This window comes from Danio rerio, chromosome 5 (assembly GCF_052040795.2).
Source record: "Danio rerio strain M-AB ecotype USA chromosome 5, GRCz13ab, whole genome shotgun sequence".
NCBI lineage: Eukaryota > Metazoa > Chordata > Actinopteri > Cypriniformes > Danionidae > Danio > Danio rerio.
Window position 1 is genome coordinate 29,479,523 of NC_141025.1, and position 15,735 is coordinate 29,495,257.

Here is a 15,735-nt window from a genome sequence, read left to right on the forward strand (position 1 = left end):
GTTTAACTACACAAAGATTTACACCGACAAAATGTTCGACTAGAATGGTTCATTTGAACTTCAGATCCTGATGTACTGCTCTCAGACATGACTCTACTTATCTGTCACACATTAATTGCAGGTTTGCATGATTGTAGCCTCCAATTACACTGGATATGATTTTTAGTCTTGGCTTGAAACATTTTCTGTGTCATGCACCATCCCATTTTCTCTGATATCTGTCTGCACACACGTCTCCTCATCTACTGAAAGCAGAATATGTTAGTTTTATGAGCACCAAAGAGTACAGTACATCATAACACAAATGCTGTGGGTTTCGATTGGTCGGCATGGACCAAGCGTTCTCTTTTAGTTTTAATCCACCCCTGCCCTGTAGTATTTTTTGATAAGCCACTCTCACTCTAAAAAGCTTTGTAGTTTCTCCAAACACCAAACACTTGGAAGTGACACTGAGATGATGAAAAAGTGATTGGAGAATTCTTCTTTGCACTCATCTTCCCATCTGCTAGAAAAGTTTGTTGAGTGAGGAGAGAGAGATGCACATGCTGGCTAGTATTTAATTATTCAAAGTGTCGTTGCACGAATGCATGGGTACTCCCAACAACAGAGCCATCCCATTTTCCAGCATCCCTAGAGAGGTGCCAAGACTGCACAATTTGCTCATAGCGTGCTGATTAGGGGTTTGTGTGCTCAAGGAGGTGCTTGTCAGTTCGTTGAGTTCACCAGTGTACATTTGTGGGGCTTGCACGTTTTTTAAGGTGCATGGGTGGAGGCGGGTTTATTCATGCATGTTAGAATCTCCATTTTAGTGAGCTTAGGCAGGAGAAACAGTGGTGTGGGTAGGTGTAATTCACTGCTTTAACGAAATTAAATTGACAAGGTGAGTTATACAGCTTAGGTACAATTTTTCATTTGTACATGCTAGTCAGTGTACTCTCCCAGCACTGGCGAGTAATTAGGCAGCATTAGTAGTGTTCTTGCTGAGCCACACAGGAAGGGGGAATACTGTGTAAATCTTTCACGTGGTTAAGAGATGGAGTGACGCGTTTCATAATGGAATCTGGCAGCTCTTTGAATGCATTAATGATTTTTCATAAATCATCCACAATATGCTGATTGCAAGGGCCATCGGTAGTGCATATAAATGCATTTTCTGTTGTTTTCTATTGACTTCACCATTTTGCAAAGCATTTTCAGTGGCATAACCACACACACACACACATACACATTGAAAACATTGCATAAAGGTCATCCTACTGGTTAAGTGAGAGGAAGGTATATCAATGTAGGACACAGAGCTCTGTCTTTTATTGCTGACGACACATGGTTTGACTCATAAAGCAGTTTCCTTTTCCTTCCTTTTAACCAACTCCTCTACCTGACTTCCTATTGTTCCCTTTATAATGTTCTCACACCACAGTTGCTGGTTGTCTTCATGCTGGAAGTCAGCTGTGTGCATAGATTTTATTCACTGCTTTACACCTCGTTGACCAGGGAAGTAATTGGACTTGGAGTTTTCTGCATTTTTCCGATAGCATCTGCAGATTTGGTGACTGTAGTTGTATTATGAGATAGTATCTAGTGTTTTTATGTTCACATTTTTTAGATATAGGAAATAAATTATATAGTTATACCTGTAGCTTTTTGCTTTGCAAAGTCGGAAATCAAGTATTGAGACTTGTCAGTACTGACTGCAGCTCTAACGCTAGTGTTCCAGTGAGATACAGTTGAAGTCAGAATTATTAGCCCCCTGTTTATTTTATTCCCCAATTTCTGTTTAACAGAGAGATTTTTTCAACACATTTTTAAATAAATTTCTAAATAGTTTTACTTATTCATTTCTTATAATTGATTTAATTTATCTTTGCCATGATGACATGATAAATAATATTATATAATAATAATAATAATAATAATAATAATAACAATAATATACACTGCTATACAGCTTAAAGTTTTAAAGCTTTAAACATTTAAAAGCTAACCTAGGTTAATTAGGTTAACTAGGCAGGTTAGGGTAATTAGGCAAGTTATTGTATAACGATGGTTTGTTCTGTAGACTATCGAAACAGCTCATTTTCTGAGCTCAAGTGTCCTGGACACCAGTGTTTTCATCAGTTTAAAAGATACATGTACAGTGCTCAGCATTTATAAGTACACCCCTCACAAATTAAGTTCATATTTTTAATAGGAAGCTATACAATATTATAGTTGTGCATATACATTAGATTAGTCAGTACTGAATTCAAATCTAAAAAAATGACTTAGGATAATGGTCCAAAAACTAGTACACCCAAATGTTAAATAAAAATATAAAATAAAATTTAAAAAATTGGAAAAATCAGAGAAGCAAATAAAATGTAAAAAATTAGTTGATTTTTTTTAGGTTGTATTTTTATTTTTATTTTGCTTGAATTTAATTGTATTATCTTTTAATTTCTAAATATTTTTGGTGACTAAAATATTATTTCAGTAAATATATCTGCTTAATAAATCTGTTTTGCTTAAATGGACCAAAGTACATTGCTATATTCACTGAGAAATGGAGAAAAATATTCATTTTCAAAATGGGGTGTACTCAATTATGCTGAGCACTGTACATGTTGCCAACTGAGATTTGGTGTGCCAATAAAGGCTGTAACAGTATATTATCACTGTTTGCTGCTTGCTTTCAGGAGTGTTTGGACCTGAAAATGGTGATGTGGTGTGACATCAGATTCAACAAATTAATTTAGAATGACTACTAAGATCTCGGTACCGAGTCCGTGACATCATTTACTTCCGCATTCTTTAAATTTTAAAGGTCCATACTGGCCCAATACCCCCATAAGTGGTTCTGTTCTCACATGAGTTGGAATAGAACTTTATTATTGATTATTTTAACCACCTTTAACAGTGTTTTATGAAAATTCAAAAGGTTTTCTTTAAAATGATACCAAACTTTTCCATTTACACCTCTGCATGTGGATTTGGAAAGCTTTTGAATTTGGGTAGGCCAAATCCAGGCAGAAAGCCCAAAATAGCACTTGACTTTAAGAGGTAAAGTACATCAAGACCGAGACTTTTGTCTCCATGCTTTGATTTGGTCTTCTGTTTGTCTCTCTGCAGAGCAGCTCGAGCATTTGGAGAGTACCTTTCTCACACACACCCTGAGAACCGCAACAGATCAGGTTGGGTTCATTTCACCTCATGTTCTTCCACAATTTGTCCTCACATTTTTGTTTTTGCAGTTTGTTGTGACGTACTTGAGTGTCTCAGTCTTTGTAGTAGGTGAAGCATTATCCTTTAGGCTCAGTGTCAGTTCCACCTCAGACCATTCACCCAGTCAACATTTGATTGATCATTGCATTTTACAGGCACCTGTTGCTTTGACAGGACAAATCAAACTTTCTCCCTTTTTCTTCTGTCTCTCATTTCAGATCACTTGCTATCTGACACCTTCATTGGTCAGGAGACAGATTCCCCAGACATTAGCAGACTGAACAACAATAACAGCCTCCAGCCATACTCCCAACACACTCTAATAGTCAAGCCCAGTCAAGAAGAGCTTCAGCAAGGCAGTCAGTCTGCACCCCTTCCTACAAGTTCCAAGCGGCGGCTCTCCGTAGAACGCAGCCTTTCTTCTGAGGATCAGCAGAATCAGAGGCGTACCGAGAGTTCTGTGAAGCCAGCACGTGTCTACACCATTACCAGGGAGCGAGATATGCTTGGGGGCCAGGGAAGCGAGGAGAGTTTGGAGTTAGAGGTTCTGAAGAGGACATCAGAGCCATCACAGATCAACCCTCCAACAGGTTTACGTGGAAGCCATCATCGAGGAAGCCAACATCGTGGGAACAACGGCCCCACCCACCAGCATCATTACGGTCATGCACCCATGGCACAACCTTTGCAGAGCTCAGGGAGCACCCATAACATTCGGGACTGGGGGTCGAGGCGGAGCAGGTCAAGGGAGGATTGCACACCCGATTGTGTGGCCTGCATTCGACCTCATTGCCAGAGTCAGCGCTCACTAGACCTTGATACATCTCCTCACGGTGGTGGCAAACAGCACAAGAAGCTAGAGAGGATGTACAGCGAGGACCGCGTGTCCTCTGAAGATCGAGGTAAGAACATCAGCAGGTTTTGTGGTGAATTCACTTTGAGATTTACACAATACCTTCGACCTTTGCTTAGGCTGTCTTGTTTTGTTTGCAGAGGATCACACGAACAGCTGGTTTCCTAAAGAGAACATGTTCAGCTTCCAGACTGCGACCACCACCATGCAAGCGTGAGTACACATGGGAAATCATTTAATCAAACCGCTTTCTCCATCCTTCAGCTTCCTCTGGAGTAGGGTAGGTCTATGAAGCAGACATGTAATTTAAGCTATCCTGACTCATGCATGTGGGAGGACAGGAGGTAATCTTTCATCTTTCTTTCACTTTACTTCTTTTTTTCATTTCCTTTCATTCTGTTGTTCCCCTGTTACCTATTCCTTTATTCCTTTATCTTTTTCCACTTTTTAGTTTTTGTTCTTTTGCTGATCCTCATGGTTTCTTTTCTCTCTCTGCTTTCCTCATTCTTTTTTACGTCATTCTTCTTTGTCTGATTCTTTTGTGCTTTCTCTTATTTTCTTATTTTTTTCCTCTGTCTCCTTTTTGTTTCTTCCAATTTTTTATTTCATTACTACCTCTTTTCATTTTCTGTGTCTCTCCATCTTTACCGTTGCCTTTCTTTTTTTAATAATTTATTTATTTTTCGTTTTTCATTATTTTATTGTTTTTCTGCCCAGTTCCTTCCTTCATTTTATTTCCTCTGTCTTTTACTCTCTTTTATCATTTATTTTCCTTTCCCCTTTTAACCTCATTTTTTTGTTTGCCATTCTTTCCATTTCTTGTTCTGAACTGTTACTTTGGGTCTTTGGGAATACATTGTATTCCTTTTCCTATTTTTTTATTCATCTTTTTCCTCTCCCTCTACTTCTTCTTTTTCATTTTAGTCTTTCCATTTTTCTCTTTTTCCTATCATCTATTTCTTTCTTTCTTTTTCTTCAACTTTTCAGTTGAGAGAATCCGTGCTTCATTATTCTCTGCGGACAGGCGCTTTCGCTCAGCCTGACTGCTTAATTATCTCCTGTCGAGCAGAAGTCTTAATCACAGAGCCCCCCCACTAGGGTGCAGTCCAACACTCCTTTCCCCCCTAGCTAACATGTATGTTGTTTTCCTCTTAACCTTCCCTCCCATCATCTGGAGTCCCTTCTTGTGTACACTGTATCCCTCTTTTTATCATCGATTCACTTTCCGTAATGATATTTTTGACACCTGACTTTACAACCTTTTCAGTTTTGTATGAAATGTCGATGTTGTCAGTTGCAGTTCGCTATAGACTTGCCATGTTTGTAATAATTGACTGTAATAGGTGGTGATAAAGCACTTTGCAATCCTTTCCAAAACCTGGCCCAGTGTTTATATTTGAAACACAGTATTTTCAGTAAATTTTACTTGCTTTTTATTTGTTTAGATTGTACTATTTTAAAGCTTCTTTTCTTTGATCTCTTTTTATTTTGCATCTTTCCTTGGGTCTAAAGAATATCGTGAGTATATCTTTCTCATTACGCCACTGTTTTCAAAAAGTCAACACTCTACTCCATTCCCACCCTTTTCTCCTCTGTGCCGCTGTCTCTCCTGTCCTGTGTTAACTCTCACTCCACCAGCATTGGACAGAGTGTTTGAAGTTATAGAGGAACTCTGTCTGATACCACACATACTGCTCACTATATACAAATAGAGTATACTAATAATACTGGTCAGCATTGCTAATTAGCTTTCAGCTGCTGTGTTACTTTTCTGTTGTGATATAATGATTTGACGTTTGAAACTTTTGGGGTTTTAATCACTAATTATTTATCATGCTCTGTACCAAAACCGAGTAAGCTTCCTTGCTGTCCATTCCCCAACATCATATCTGAAATGGAAAACTATAATCTGGAATCTTTTTTATGCTACAAAGAAAAAGAGGACATTAATGAGAAAGCAGTATGTGTAATAATATACAGGTGAACTTGACTTGACTGAGATTAAATTTACCCACAAAATAGGCTTAATATGACCCATATGCATCCACAGATATTCTACGCATGTGCATTGCATTCCAGCCTCTCTTATTTATGCTTTTTTTTTCTGTGACTTAAGTGTGAATTTATCCTCCCAAGGCATGGCTGCTACATTTTGGATAAACTAATTACTGCAAAAAAGTTAAATGTGCAACCTTCAAAAAATGCAACCTACTGTACTATTCTAAATGCACAGTACTCAGACAGTCAAGTATGCATAAAAAGTGAACTACAGTCATCAACATCTGAAATGGATCAAAACTCCAGCTCAGATGTTGACTACTGTATATCTTATGGTTTAGCAACAGATCCTACTAAAATAGTATGCTAATCTGAATTCAGACCAATGTAAACTTATTCAAAATGTGTCTTAATGCAACCAATGCAGTAACACTCAAGCCCCGTTCAGATCACATGATTTTTATTGTCGGGTATGAAAATCACTAAGTCAGAACATGCGTTTTTTTTTCTTGATAAATCTTGACTTGTCGTGGCAAACAAATGTGCTAGACTGCGCGTTCCTTCACGATTAGTCATCCCCTGACGTCTACAACACGTATTATTTCTCAAAGCAGTTACAAGCTTTGCTATAGCGATATTTCTTTTCTCAGTTTAAATTTTTTAAATCTTATTTCAATCTCAGTAAACACTGATGCTTGCAGACAGCTAATAACTACATTATTTAAGGGCATTCATTATGACATGGATAGGATCAAACTTATTATTTCTTTTTAATATTAAGATATTTTCTTTGAAATCTAAACGTATATTTTCCTGCCATGGGTTTCTTATTAAACAATCACTCACCTGAACTTGCCACGAGTGAGACTTAAATGAAAGCACGTAAGCAGTGCCAAAGAAAAATTACATGCTCAAGACATAATCTTTAAAAAAATGGCATATTAAAAAATATGCAAATATATAACTGATATTTGTGATGCAATCACAGTGAAGCATTCATTAAATCCTTATTTTCCTCTGAGCAAAACAAATCATCCACCCAAATTGTTGAGTAGTGGAGGTGCAAAAACAAAAATATAATTTGTATATTTCTCTTGGAAAAATAATCTTTTTGAAATTAATTTTGTTTGCTTTCATTTTTCACTTACGTTTAATGTGTCTTTTGTTGGTCAGTTATGAAAACAAGTACGCTATATATATATATAAAACATGAATTGCCATGAGATTGTGTTTGTTTGCTATAATAATAATCCAGCTTAAATAAAATTAACGTAAAATATTCACAGTTTCAGAGAAGCCTTTATTACATAGTTTTCACTGTTAATGACACATTTTAATAAGCAGGAAATGCTTTTGCAATGTATTTGCAGCTCTGAACATGTTTACAGATTACCTCGGAAAAACAAACTCTGTTGAAAGGATGAAAGAACTCAGAAACTCATGCGAGAATGGAGATGTTTGCATATTTGTGCCAGTCTGTCAGATAAAATTGCTTAAAACATCTTAATACTTTAGAAAAATTGTTCAAGTTTGCATCACCAATGATTGATCATTTCCACCCATGACCCACCCATAAGTAATTATGCAGCCTATTTTTTGATTACCTGACCAGCGCACCCACTGAGATAACCAAGAAATGATGTGCTCCTATTGCACCGTGTCACCCATATGATAGAACTCATCATGAAGAACGAGAAAAGATTAAACATGCTAGACTTTCAGTGATGGTGTTGTGAGGCATCGCAAGCATGGTATTGGTTGTCATGAACTAGGCCACGCTACAGTACATGAGAAGAAACTTTTAAATCTTGTGTCACGATGCCCATTTGTTGTTTACGAATCCCCACCACACCCTACATCAAGGAAATCGTGCCTAAATTGTAACAAATTTGTGTAATCTGACCGGGGCTTAATAATATAGTGATTATAAGGACCCATTAAGGACCATAACATAAAATAAAATTGAGTTAGCATTTTTAACGGAATGAAATAATCTAGTAATGAAATGAAATGCATTTGAATCAAAACATCTATAGAAATCTTACCTTGTCTAACATTGTCTAGAGCCTGCCTACAATGTCCAAAAATAAGATATAGGTAGACAGTTGCAAATATATGTAGATCCAAGGTCTAATATTGTCTGTAATGGATGGTTTATTTAAAATTATGACAAAGTGGTGGACTGGAGGGAGGAATAAGATGATTCCTGCCATCGGTGTGTTAAAAACTGCACACAAAATATACAAATATAGCCCAAGTATACCCCAGAAAAGTCACTCATCTCAAGATTTGCACGCAGTGCTCCAAAACCGTCGCCAATCTGTCAAGGCTCTGAAGGATTTCAGGATGCAGTCACATAGACACATCCACACGCAATTACATGCACACACACGCTGTCAGGCCGTAGCTTCTGGGCTGTCATTAACCTCATCTGCCGAGGACAGGAGTTTGATTTAACATAAGCTGTCAATGATGATGACTATATCTTCTGTCACTCTGTCAAAAACAATAGATGCGTAAGAGAACCACTTCCACAAAGATGTCACCACTATCTGCGAATCTACCCTCTGTGCTGGTTGGTGACTGAGTGTCTGTTACACTTGACTTTGTTGTGGTCGTGGTGTTTAGTTTGTGATCATTTGTGTAGTTGTGACCTGTGGGTGGTGATCGGCACCTGTTGTGGTTTGAACCTTCCTGTGACCACTTTAGATTTTTTCCCTTGCACTGCTCCTTGCACACACACACACACACACACACACACACACACACACACACACACACACACACACACACACACAATCTATAATACTGTAACCGGTCCCAGCAGGGCATTTCGTGGAATTGCGGAGAGAAAGAGGAGGAAAAGAGAACAAGAGGCCACCGCATTGATGGAGAGGTACTGTCCAAATAAGTACTGCCCATAATGTTCTGTGTCACAGCCCTTCTCTCAACACACACACACACACACACACACAAACACACACACATTCACATGTAGGATAAGAGTGTGAAGTAGGACTGCACAATATATCATTTTAGCATCGATATAGCAATGTCACAGCATTACAGGAAGTGCGTATTGGGACTATAGTTGGCCAGGAGGCATAATTATTATTATCATTATAATAGTATCTGCAGTGTTCATATCGCAGACATGTGCGATAAATTACATTATTTCATGCATTGATTGGTACACTCTTTCAGGGTGTCCGTGGGGTCTTAAATCTTAAGATGATTGTGTGTAGGTATAGTGTGTCGACAGTCAAAATGGAGTAATAGAAACACAACAAGTCTCTTTTAAAAAAAATTCTGATGTTAAAATAGGATCCAAATCCCTACCATTTTGGCCCACCACAACGAGTGGGTGGGTGGAGTGTGGTTTGCCCGCCCAGCAAATTAATTGACAGCCGCGTATTACTATGTCTCAAAGCCAAATGTGTGTATGCTTGCATGCATACTTTATAATGACATTGCGTGTGACTCATCGTTGCAGAAAGCTTGAATTAACAACAGTCAAATATCAAATAACAGTTGTAAAAGTTCTTACTGTAGTAATGACGATCTGCTTCATTCTTGTCTGTCACTGTGCTGTTTATCTACGCGAAGGCTACACGCACTGACATGCACGTGGGAACGGAGATCAGGGAGACCTAGCTCATTTGCATTAAAGGCAAAGGCAACAAAAACAGCTACAATGTCCAAACAACTCAAATTTTCGAGATTTAAAAAGGTATAATAAATAATCTGATGGGTGTTTTGAGCTGAAACTTTACAGACACATTCTGGAGACACAAAAGACTTATATTAAATCTTTAAAAGGGGGTAAAAATGTGCTCTTTAAGTGTAGCATAGTGCACTGAAACGGATTGCACCATTAGCATCTCTCAAAAAATAATTTTGTTAGTTTTTCTATTTAAAGCTTAACTCTTCTGCACTTACAACATGTACTAAGACTGATGCAAAATGAAAAACTGCTTTCTGGCAATATCAAGGAATTTTGCTCCCGTACCATGGCTACAGCAGGTGCAATGATATTACACAGCTCCTGAACGTAGGCCCCTGCACCAAGCCCTACACTTGCACCACCAGTTAGAATCTGAATAATATAATTGCTCCTGCTGCAGCCATGGTACAGCAACAAATTCCCTTGATTATTTTACTGGAATTAGAATAGTTCCCTGTCGGCCAAGAAGATAGCAACGTTTTTTGCCTTAACATCAAATGTAAAGTGCAACAAAGCATAAGTGTCAATTTATGGACACATCACATGAAAGTAAAGTAATAACAGTTCCTCCAGGATTTTGTGGAACTGAATTTTAGCGGCCTAAAATCACTGATTTTGCTATGGCTTTTCTTAAAAGAATCTGTGGCATTTCAGAAAACATGCAAGATCTTTTTGTGATTTTTGTGGCGTTTGCTTGATTTTTCGATAAATTCAGCAATCACAAAAATCGCTAAATTCTGGAGGGACTGAAATAAGCTTCAATTGATGTATATTTTTTTTAGGATAGGCCAATACTTGACTGATATAAAACTAGTTGAAAATCTGAAATCTGAGGTAAAAAAATAAAATAAAATCTAAATACTGAGAAAATTGCCTATAAATTTATCCAAATAAAGGTCTGAGTAATGCATATTACTAATCAAAAATTGGTTATGATATATTTACAGTAAAAAATTCACAAAATATCTTCATGCAAGTTCTAATAATTTCTAAAGAAATGTTCATAATTTTTGACATAAAATTCATTTGATCCCATAATTGATGTTATAGATAAATGAACATTGTTCTGTTCATAACACAAAGCAGTTTGTAATGCTTTGAAATATTTTAATTACAGCACACAAGCAGAATGGACATACTGTGATTGCATTAAAATGAAGGGCCAAGTTATTATTATTGTCATATATCTGCTCAATTTGTGTTCATTGGATGGCACTCTTGAAAGATAAAAGAGGGAGTAGATGATCCTTTCATGTGCCGTTGTTTTGTAATCATAATGTGTGCAACCAGTTAGTGCATCTGCAACGCTCCCTCAGTAAGAGGACAGAAACAGGCATCTACAGTATAGTTACAGTGTATTATTCAGAACAACACAGGATCTCAGTACAGTGCTAAAAACTACATTCAAAGTCTACTCTGAATTACTACATAGAACTTGAACTCTTTTAAACCTTTGCTGGTAAGATGAGACTCATATCTGTCCTTTCAGTTTACCTTCAGAGCATAGCGCATTAGCTCTATCTAGCAATTCAGCATTATGCTAGAAGACTTATTTGATGATCTGCCAGCAGGCCAATTAGGTTTTACCGGTGAACAACTGTTTTTAAATATGAAAGCCAATTCGGCCATGCGGAATGAGATTTGCTGTTGAGTTATTCATGGTGCACATGGCATAAGCGTGCTGTGTGACAATTGACAGATAAGTGAAACTCTGAAAGCGTCCATTTGTCAGCTGCATCGACCGACACACTCCAGGCACCGCACCTTTGGTTTTTCGATTGGCCTATTGATCCATGAAGACAAGCACACACTCCCAGATACTATGTGTGTGTGCATTGATCAGATTTTGCTTTCATTCAAGGATGGTAATCCTGAAGTAACTTGCATCGTGGGACCATAAACATACAAAAAATTATCCTTCTGAAAAATGTCAAATTGCAGAAAGTGTTGTGTGAGGAATTTGCTTTGGGACTTTGAAAATATTGGTGGCTCTCTAAAAAACAATACAAGTAAATCCATGAAGATGATCCATGACATCCTTGAGCCAAAAATATCAGCCCACCAGTAATAAGAATTGAATTGATGAGTATTTTGTTTACCTGTTGAAATTATTTTTAAATAAATCATCTAAAATAGCTCACAGCGTGTAATGTTTTGAGCACATTGACTTCTCATCAGACCGTTGTGCTCAAAACATTACACGCTGTGAGATATTTTGGTGTTGACACCTTTTTATATGTATTTGCATACTTTCTGTTTGGCTGAGCAATCAATTAAGATTGATGTGCATGCTTTGTTAAATTATTTCTTTAAAAAAATACATAAAACATGCTACAGTACATTAAACAAGGAGCGTATCAATTTGAAAGTATGCTACAATCATGTCAAAGTATTTAATATACATATTTTTTAAATTCTCAGAGTTTATAGTTAAAGAGTTTATCTAACACTTGTGACTTATTTATATCTCCCAAATACTACTAACTTTAAAAAAAAATGCTTAATTGTTATAAACCAGCTGTGGGCTTTTTAATATTTTACCCAAATTACAGTTAGTTACAACAACCCAGCATTTTTTTTTTTTTACTATAACAATATTTCTTTCACTCTCTGGTGAAAAAAGGCTATAGAAATCTCTGGATTTAGATCAATAAACTGCTGCTGGCTTTCTGCTTGGTAAGCCTAGCATCACAACTCAACAGGGAATGTGCCATGAAGTAAAAAAAATCATTCCTCAAGTGCACTGTGCCGGATTGGAGTGTGGATTTTAAAGGGATAGTTCACCCAAAAAATAACCAGTCAATAATAATAAGACAAAAAAAATAAATGAATAAAAATAAGTCAAATTTAAGACCTTAAGACCTTTTAAAGACCATTATGAAGTAACTTTCAGACTTATACAGGGCTAAATGCAAAGGATTTTTTTCTAAAAGCCAGTGGAAAAGTTTATTTTTTTTCTAACTAAGATTTAGTTATATCTAAGTCACATCTTTTAAATACTGTATCTAAAAGGTTTTTTAGATGAATTGTTGGTTGTACTGATTGAGTAACTTTACATTGACAAAGAAAAATTAAGACTTGTTAAAAATTCTTTAAGACCTACAACATCCTATTTCTGTGAATTTAGGACTTTTTAAAGGGCACCTATTTTACTTCTTTTTTAAAATTTAATATAAGTTTTTCAGTCTCTAGAATGTGTCTGTAAAGTTTCAACTCAAAATACCCATCAGATTATTTATCAGACCTTTTTAAATCTCAGAAGCTGTCTGATTATTATAGCTGTTTTTGTTGCCTGTACCTTTAAAGCAAATGAGCTGGTTCTCCCCACCTGCCATTCCCACATGTATGTTAGTGCATGTAGCCTTCACATAGATAAACAGCACAGTGACAGACAAGCATGAAGCAGATCGCCCTTACTACAGAAAAAATCTCAACTGTTGTTTGATGTATTTGCTGTGGAGTAAATTTAAGCCTTTCTGCAACGATGAGTCACACGTTGTGTCGTTATAAAGTTCACGTGTGCACACAAACACACACACGTTTAGATTTGCACTGTTTTTGCATGCCAGATGTGACAGGATACATGTTAATATACACTGCTGTATCAGTTACGTTAATGTACAAAATAAACCTGATTTAACGTCCACAAAACGAGATTGATGCATCTTTTTTTATAATTTTACACACTATGCAGCTGTGGTAAAGAATTATGTAACGATTTTACTGTCTTTATTACAAACATGCACATGTTTTAAAAACGTTTTAAACTTGTAAAACTCTTTCTTGAGGTGCTGCTGATCACAGAGAGCTGAACAGATCTTTTAATCCCAGTTGCTTTGTGCACGTCTTATCTTGTGGATATGATTATACGTGTTACCATAGAGACATGTTGATACCCAGCTCTCAATTAATTCGGTGGGTGGGGATACCGTACTCCTAGATCACGTTGTGGTTGAGAGGGATTTGGATTCTATTTTAAAGTCAGGAAAGTTAAATAAAGAGACTTATTGTGTTTCTATCACGCCAGTAAGTCAGTGGACACACTGTACCTACACACAGTTCTGTCTAAACAGCTTACAAAAGAGGATTTTCATCGTACAGTAGGTGGCCTTTAAGTTAAAGGTGTTCCCACCTGAGCTGAATATCGGCTGAATAGATTCATAAGTGATAAAGCTCAATCATTAAACAGTTGTAAAATGCCTATTTTTTAAGTGGTGCTTTTTAAGCACTTGTCAGTCAGTGAGTCAACTTTATATGTTAATTAGATCTATGAGATTAATGAAAAAATTATTTTAGTTTTTGAGCTGTATGAGTTGATTTTAAATGTACAGATCAGTTTTGACTTCTTCCCATGAAAGCACCAAAGAGATGTAGGGCAGATGTCAAGATTTTCAGCGAGCAACTTGAATGAACACTTAAAATATAGTGAGTCATATCAACCACTTTTGATGGCTGATAGTTTTTATAGTGACTTAGCCATATTCTTGAGATCATTCACCTTAACTCTTTTGAAATAAATGGCAAAGATGTTTCTCAAAACACTTTCATTGTACAGTGAAGAATATAAAGGTTTGGAACAGCTTGAGGGTTACCAAATAATTGCAGCATATTCTTTTATTTTTCTTTTCTTTTTGGGTAAACTACGCATTCTTAAGCCCTTAGTATTTTTACTTTTTTCCTCATGGAGATACTGGAAGAAACACTCAATCTTATCGCACTGATTAGTCGTTTCATAGAAACTTTGATCTGTTTCTGTTGTGCACATGTGATTGGCGATGCTTCTAAAGAACTGTGTGATGTTATTTTCCTCGCATAAATCGGATGTATATATATCTGTGAGGATCAACATGTCACACTCCGGCGATTTTGACTGATCCCTCTATTTTCAGCACACTCACAAATGAGGATTAAGATCATTAGAGCGTTTGATTAAAAAATGGCTTGCTGAAAAGGCATGGCTCCCTCGATATAGGCTTCTATTTTTGAAACTTGATGAAGATCTGCACTCTTTCCCTGTCAGCCGGCACATTGACTTTGACAGCAGTTTAGACGGACGTCAGCAAGATGGACATAAGGAGAAAAGCCGTTCTGACAGCTATACAGATGCATTGTCATCATGCTCTTTGTAGCCATCTCAAATATAACAGCGGGATTAAAAAAAGCCCTGGTCTCTTTTGTGAAATATTCATGTTGGTGGATTTGATTAGAGGCTCATAGCGACTACAGTATATTGTAAAAAAAAAAAAAAAAAAAGTCCTCTGCTATGCATGTAGTGTAGGGATATTAGTTTTTAGCACAGCGTATTTTAGGTCACAGTGCTGCTTTCAAATAGTCTAGAGTTGAGAAATTGCATCATGCTAGCAAAAAATGAAATAAATAAGTCTTGTTAATGTCAAGAAAAACAACACTGTGGCCATTAGTTTTTTTGTGTGTGTGTTTTTGTTGCAAAAAACAGATTGGCTCATAATTTCATGCCTGGCACAGCTCTCATTTATTGTAATTGCTCTGTATTGAGTATGTGAGCTGCCCTGTTATTTATTGGCAAATGAGGAAAGACCACCTACCTCTCCACACTCTCCTACTATACTACACTACAGTGTAACCATGGTGACATGATGCATGGAGAACAAGTGTTGAGTGCTAACAAGAGGAGGGAGGCTGTCAGCTGAACGAGTCGGTCAACTCAACCTGCTTTGATTCACCAGAACTGCAGTAATGACAACATGATGAAAGTTGTCTTACACTTCATATGTGGTTTTCAGCTATTTAAGGCAGCATTGATGCAGGAATTTTGGCATATTATATTTTACAATTCCGTGCAGTCAGCTCCATAATAATTAAGCTAAAGCATGAACAGGGCATCTGAATGTTAAGGTTGGTGGTTAGCTTGTGTGTAAATGGTTTGTGATTGAAACAAATGGCTGCTCTCCAATCACAATTCAATTACTTTGATGGCATA

The 15,735-nt window shown here is 36.9% G+C and overlaps 1 protein-coding gene and 1 long non-coding RNA gene across 15 annotated transcripts in view; one reads left to right on the forward strand and one right to left on the reverse strand.

The window, feature by feature from the left end:
- nsmfb (NMDA receptor synaptonuclear signaling and neuronal migration factor b) overlaps nucleotides 1-15,735 on the forward strand; it is a 100,877-nt gene that overhangs the window by 53,039 nt on the left and 32,103 nt on the right. For 3 of the 13 annotated variants that reach the window (XM_087252774.1, XM_087252773.1, XM_087252781.1), the window contains 4 exons: nucleotides 3,109-3,170; nucleotides 3,420-4,103; nucleotides 4,195-4,267; nucleotides 8,877-8,948. In XM_087252774.1, coding sequence (XP_087108900.1) covers nucleotides 3,109-3,170; nucleotides 3,420-4,103; nucleotides 4,195-4,267; nucleotides 8,877-8,948 — 891 coding nt within the window. 13 annotated transcript variants of the gene reach the window in all.
- Nucleotides 7,667-14,926, reverse strand: LOC147843993 (uncharacterized). 2 transcript variants are annotated; one of them, XR_015491267.1, is made up of 4 exons: nucleotides 11,972-14,926; nucleotides 10,172-11,903; nucleotides 9,025-9,981; nucleotides 7,667-8,445 (listed from the first exon to the last, which is right to left on the reverse strand). It is a non-coding gene; the product is annotated as an uncharacterized LOC147843993 (long non-coding RNA). The 2 variants fall into 2 exon arrangements; XR_015491268.1 differs by lacking the exon at nucleotides 7,667-8,445 and having other exon boundaries at nucleotides 8,877-9,981; nucleotides 11,965-12,591.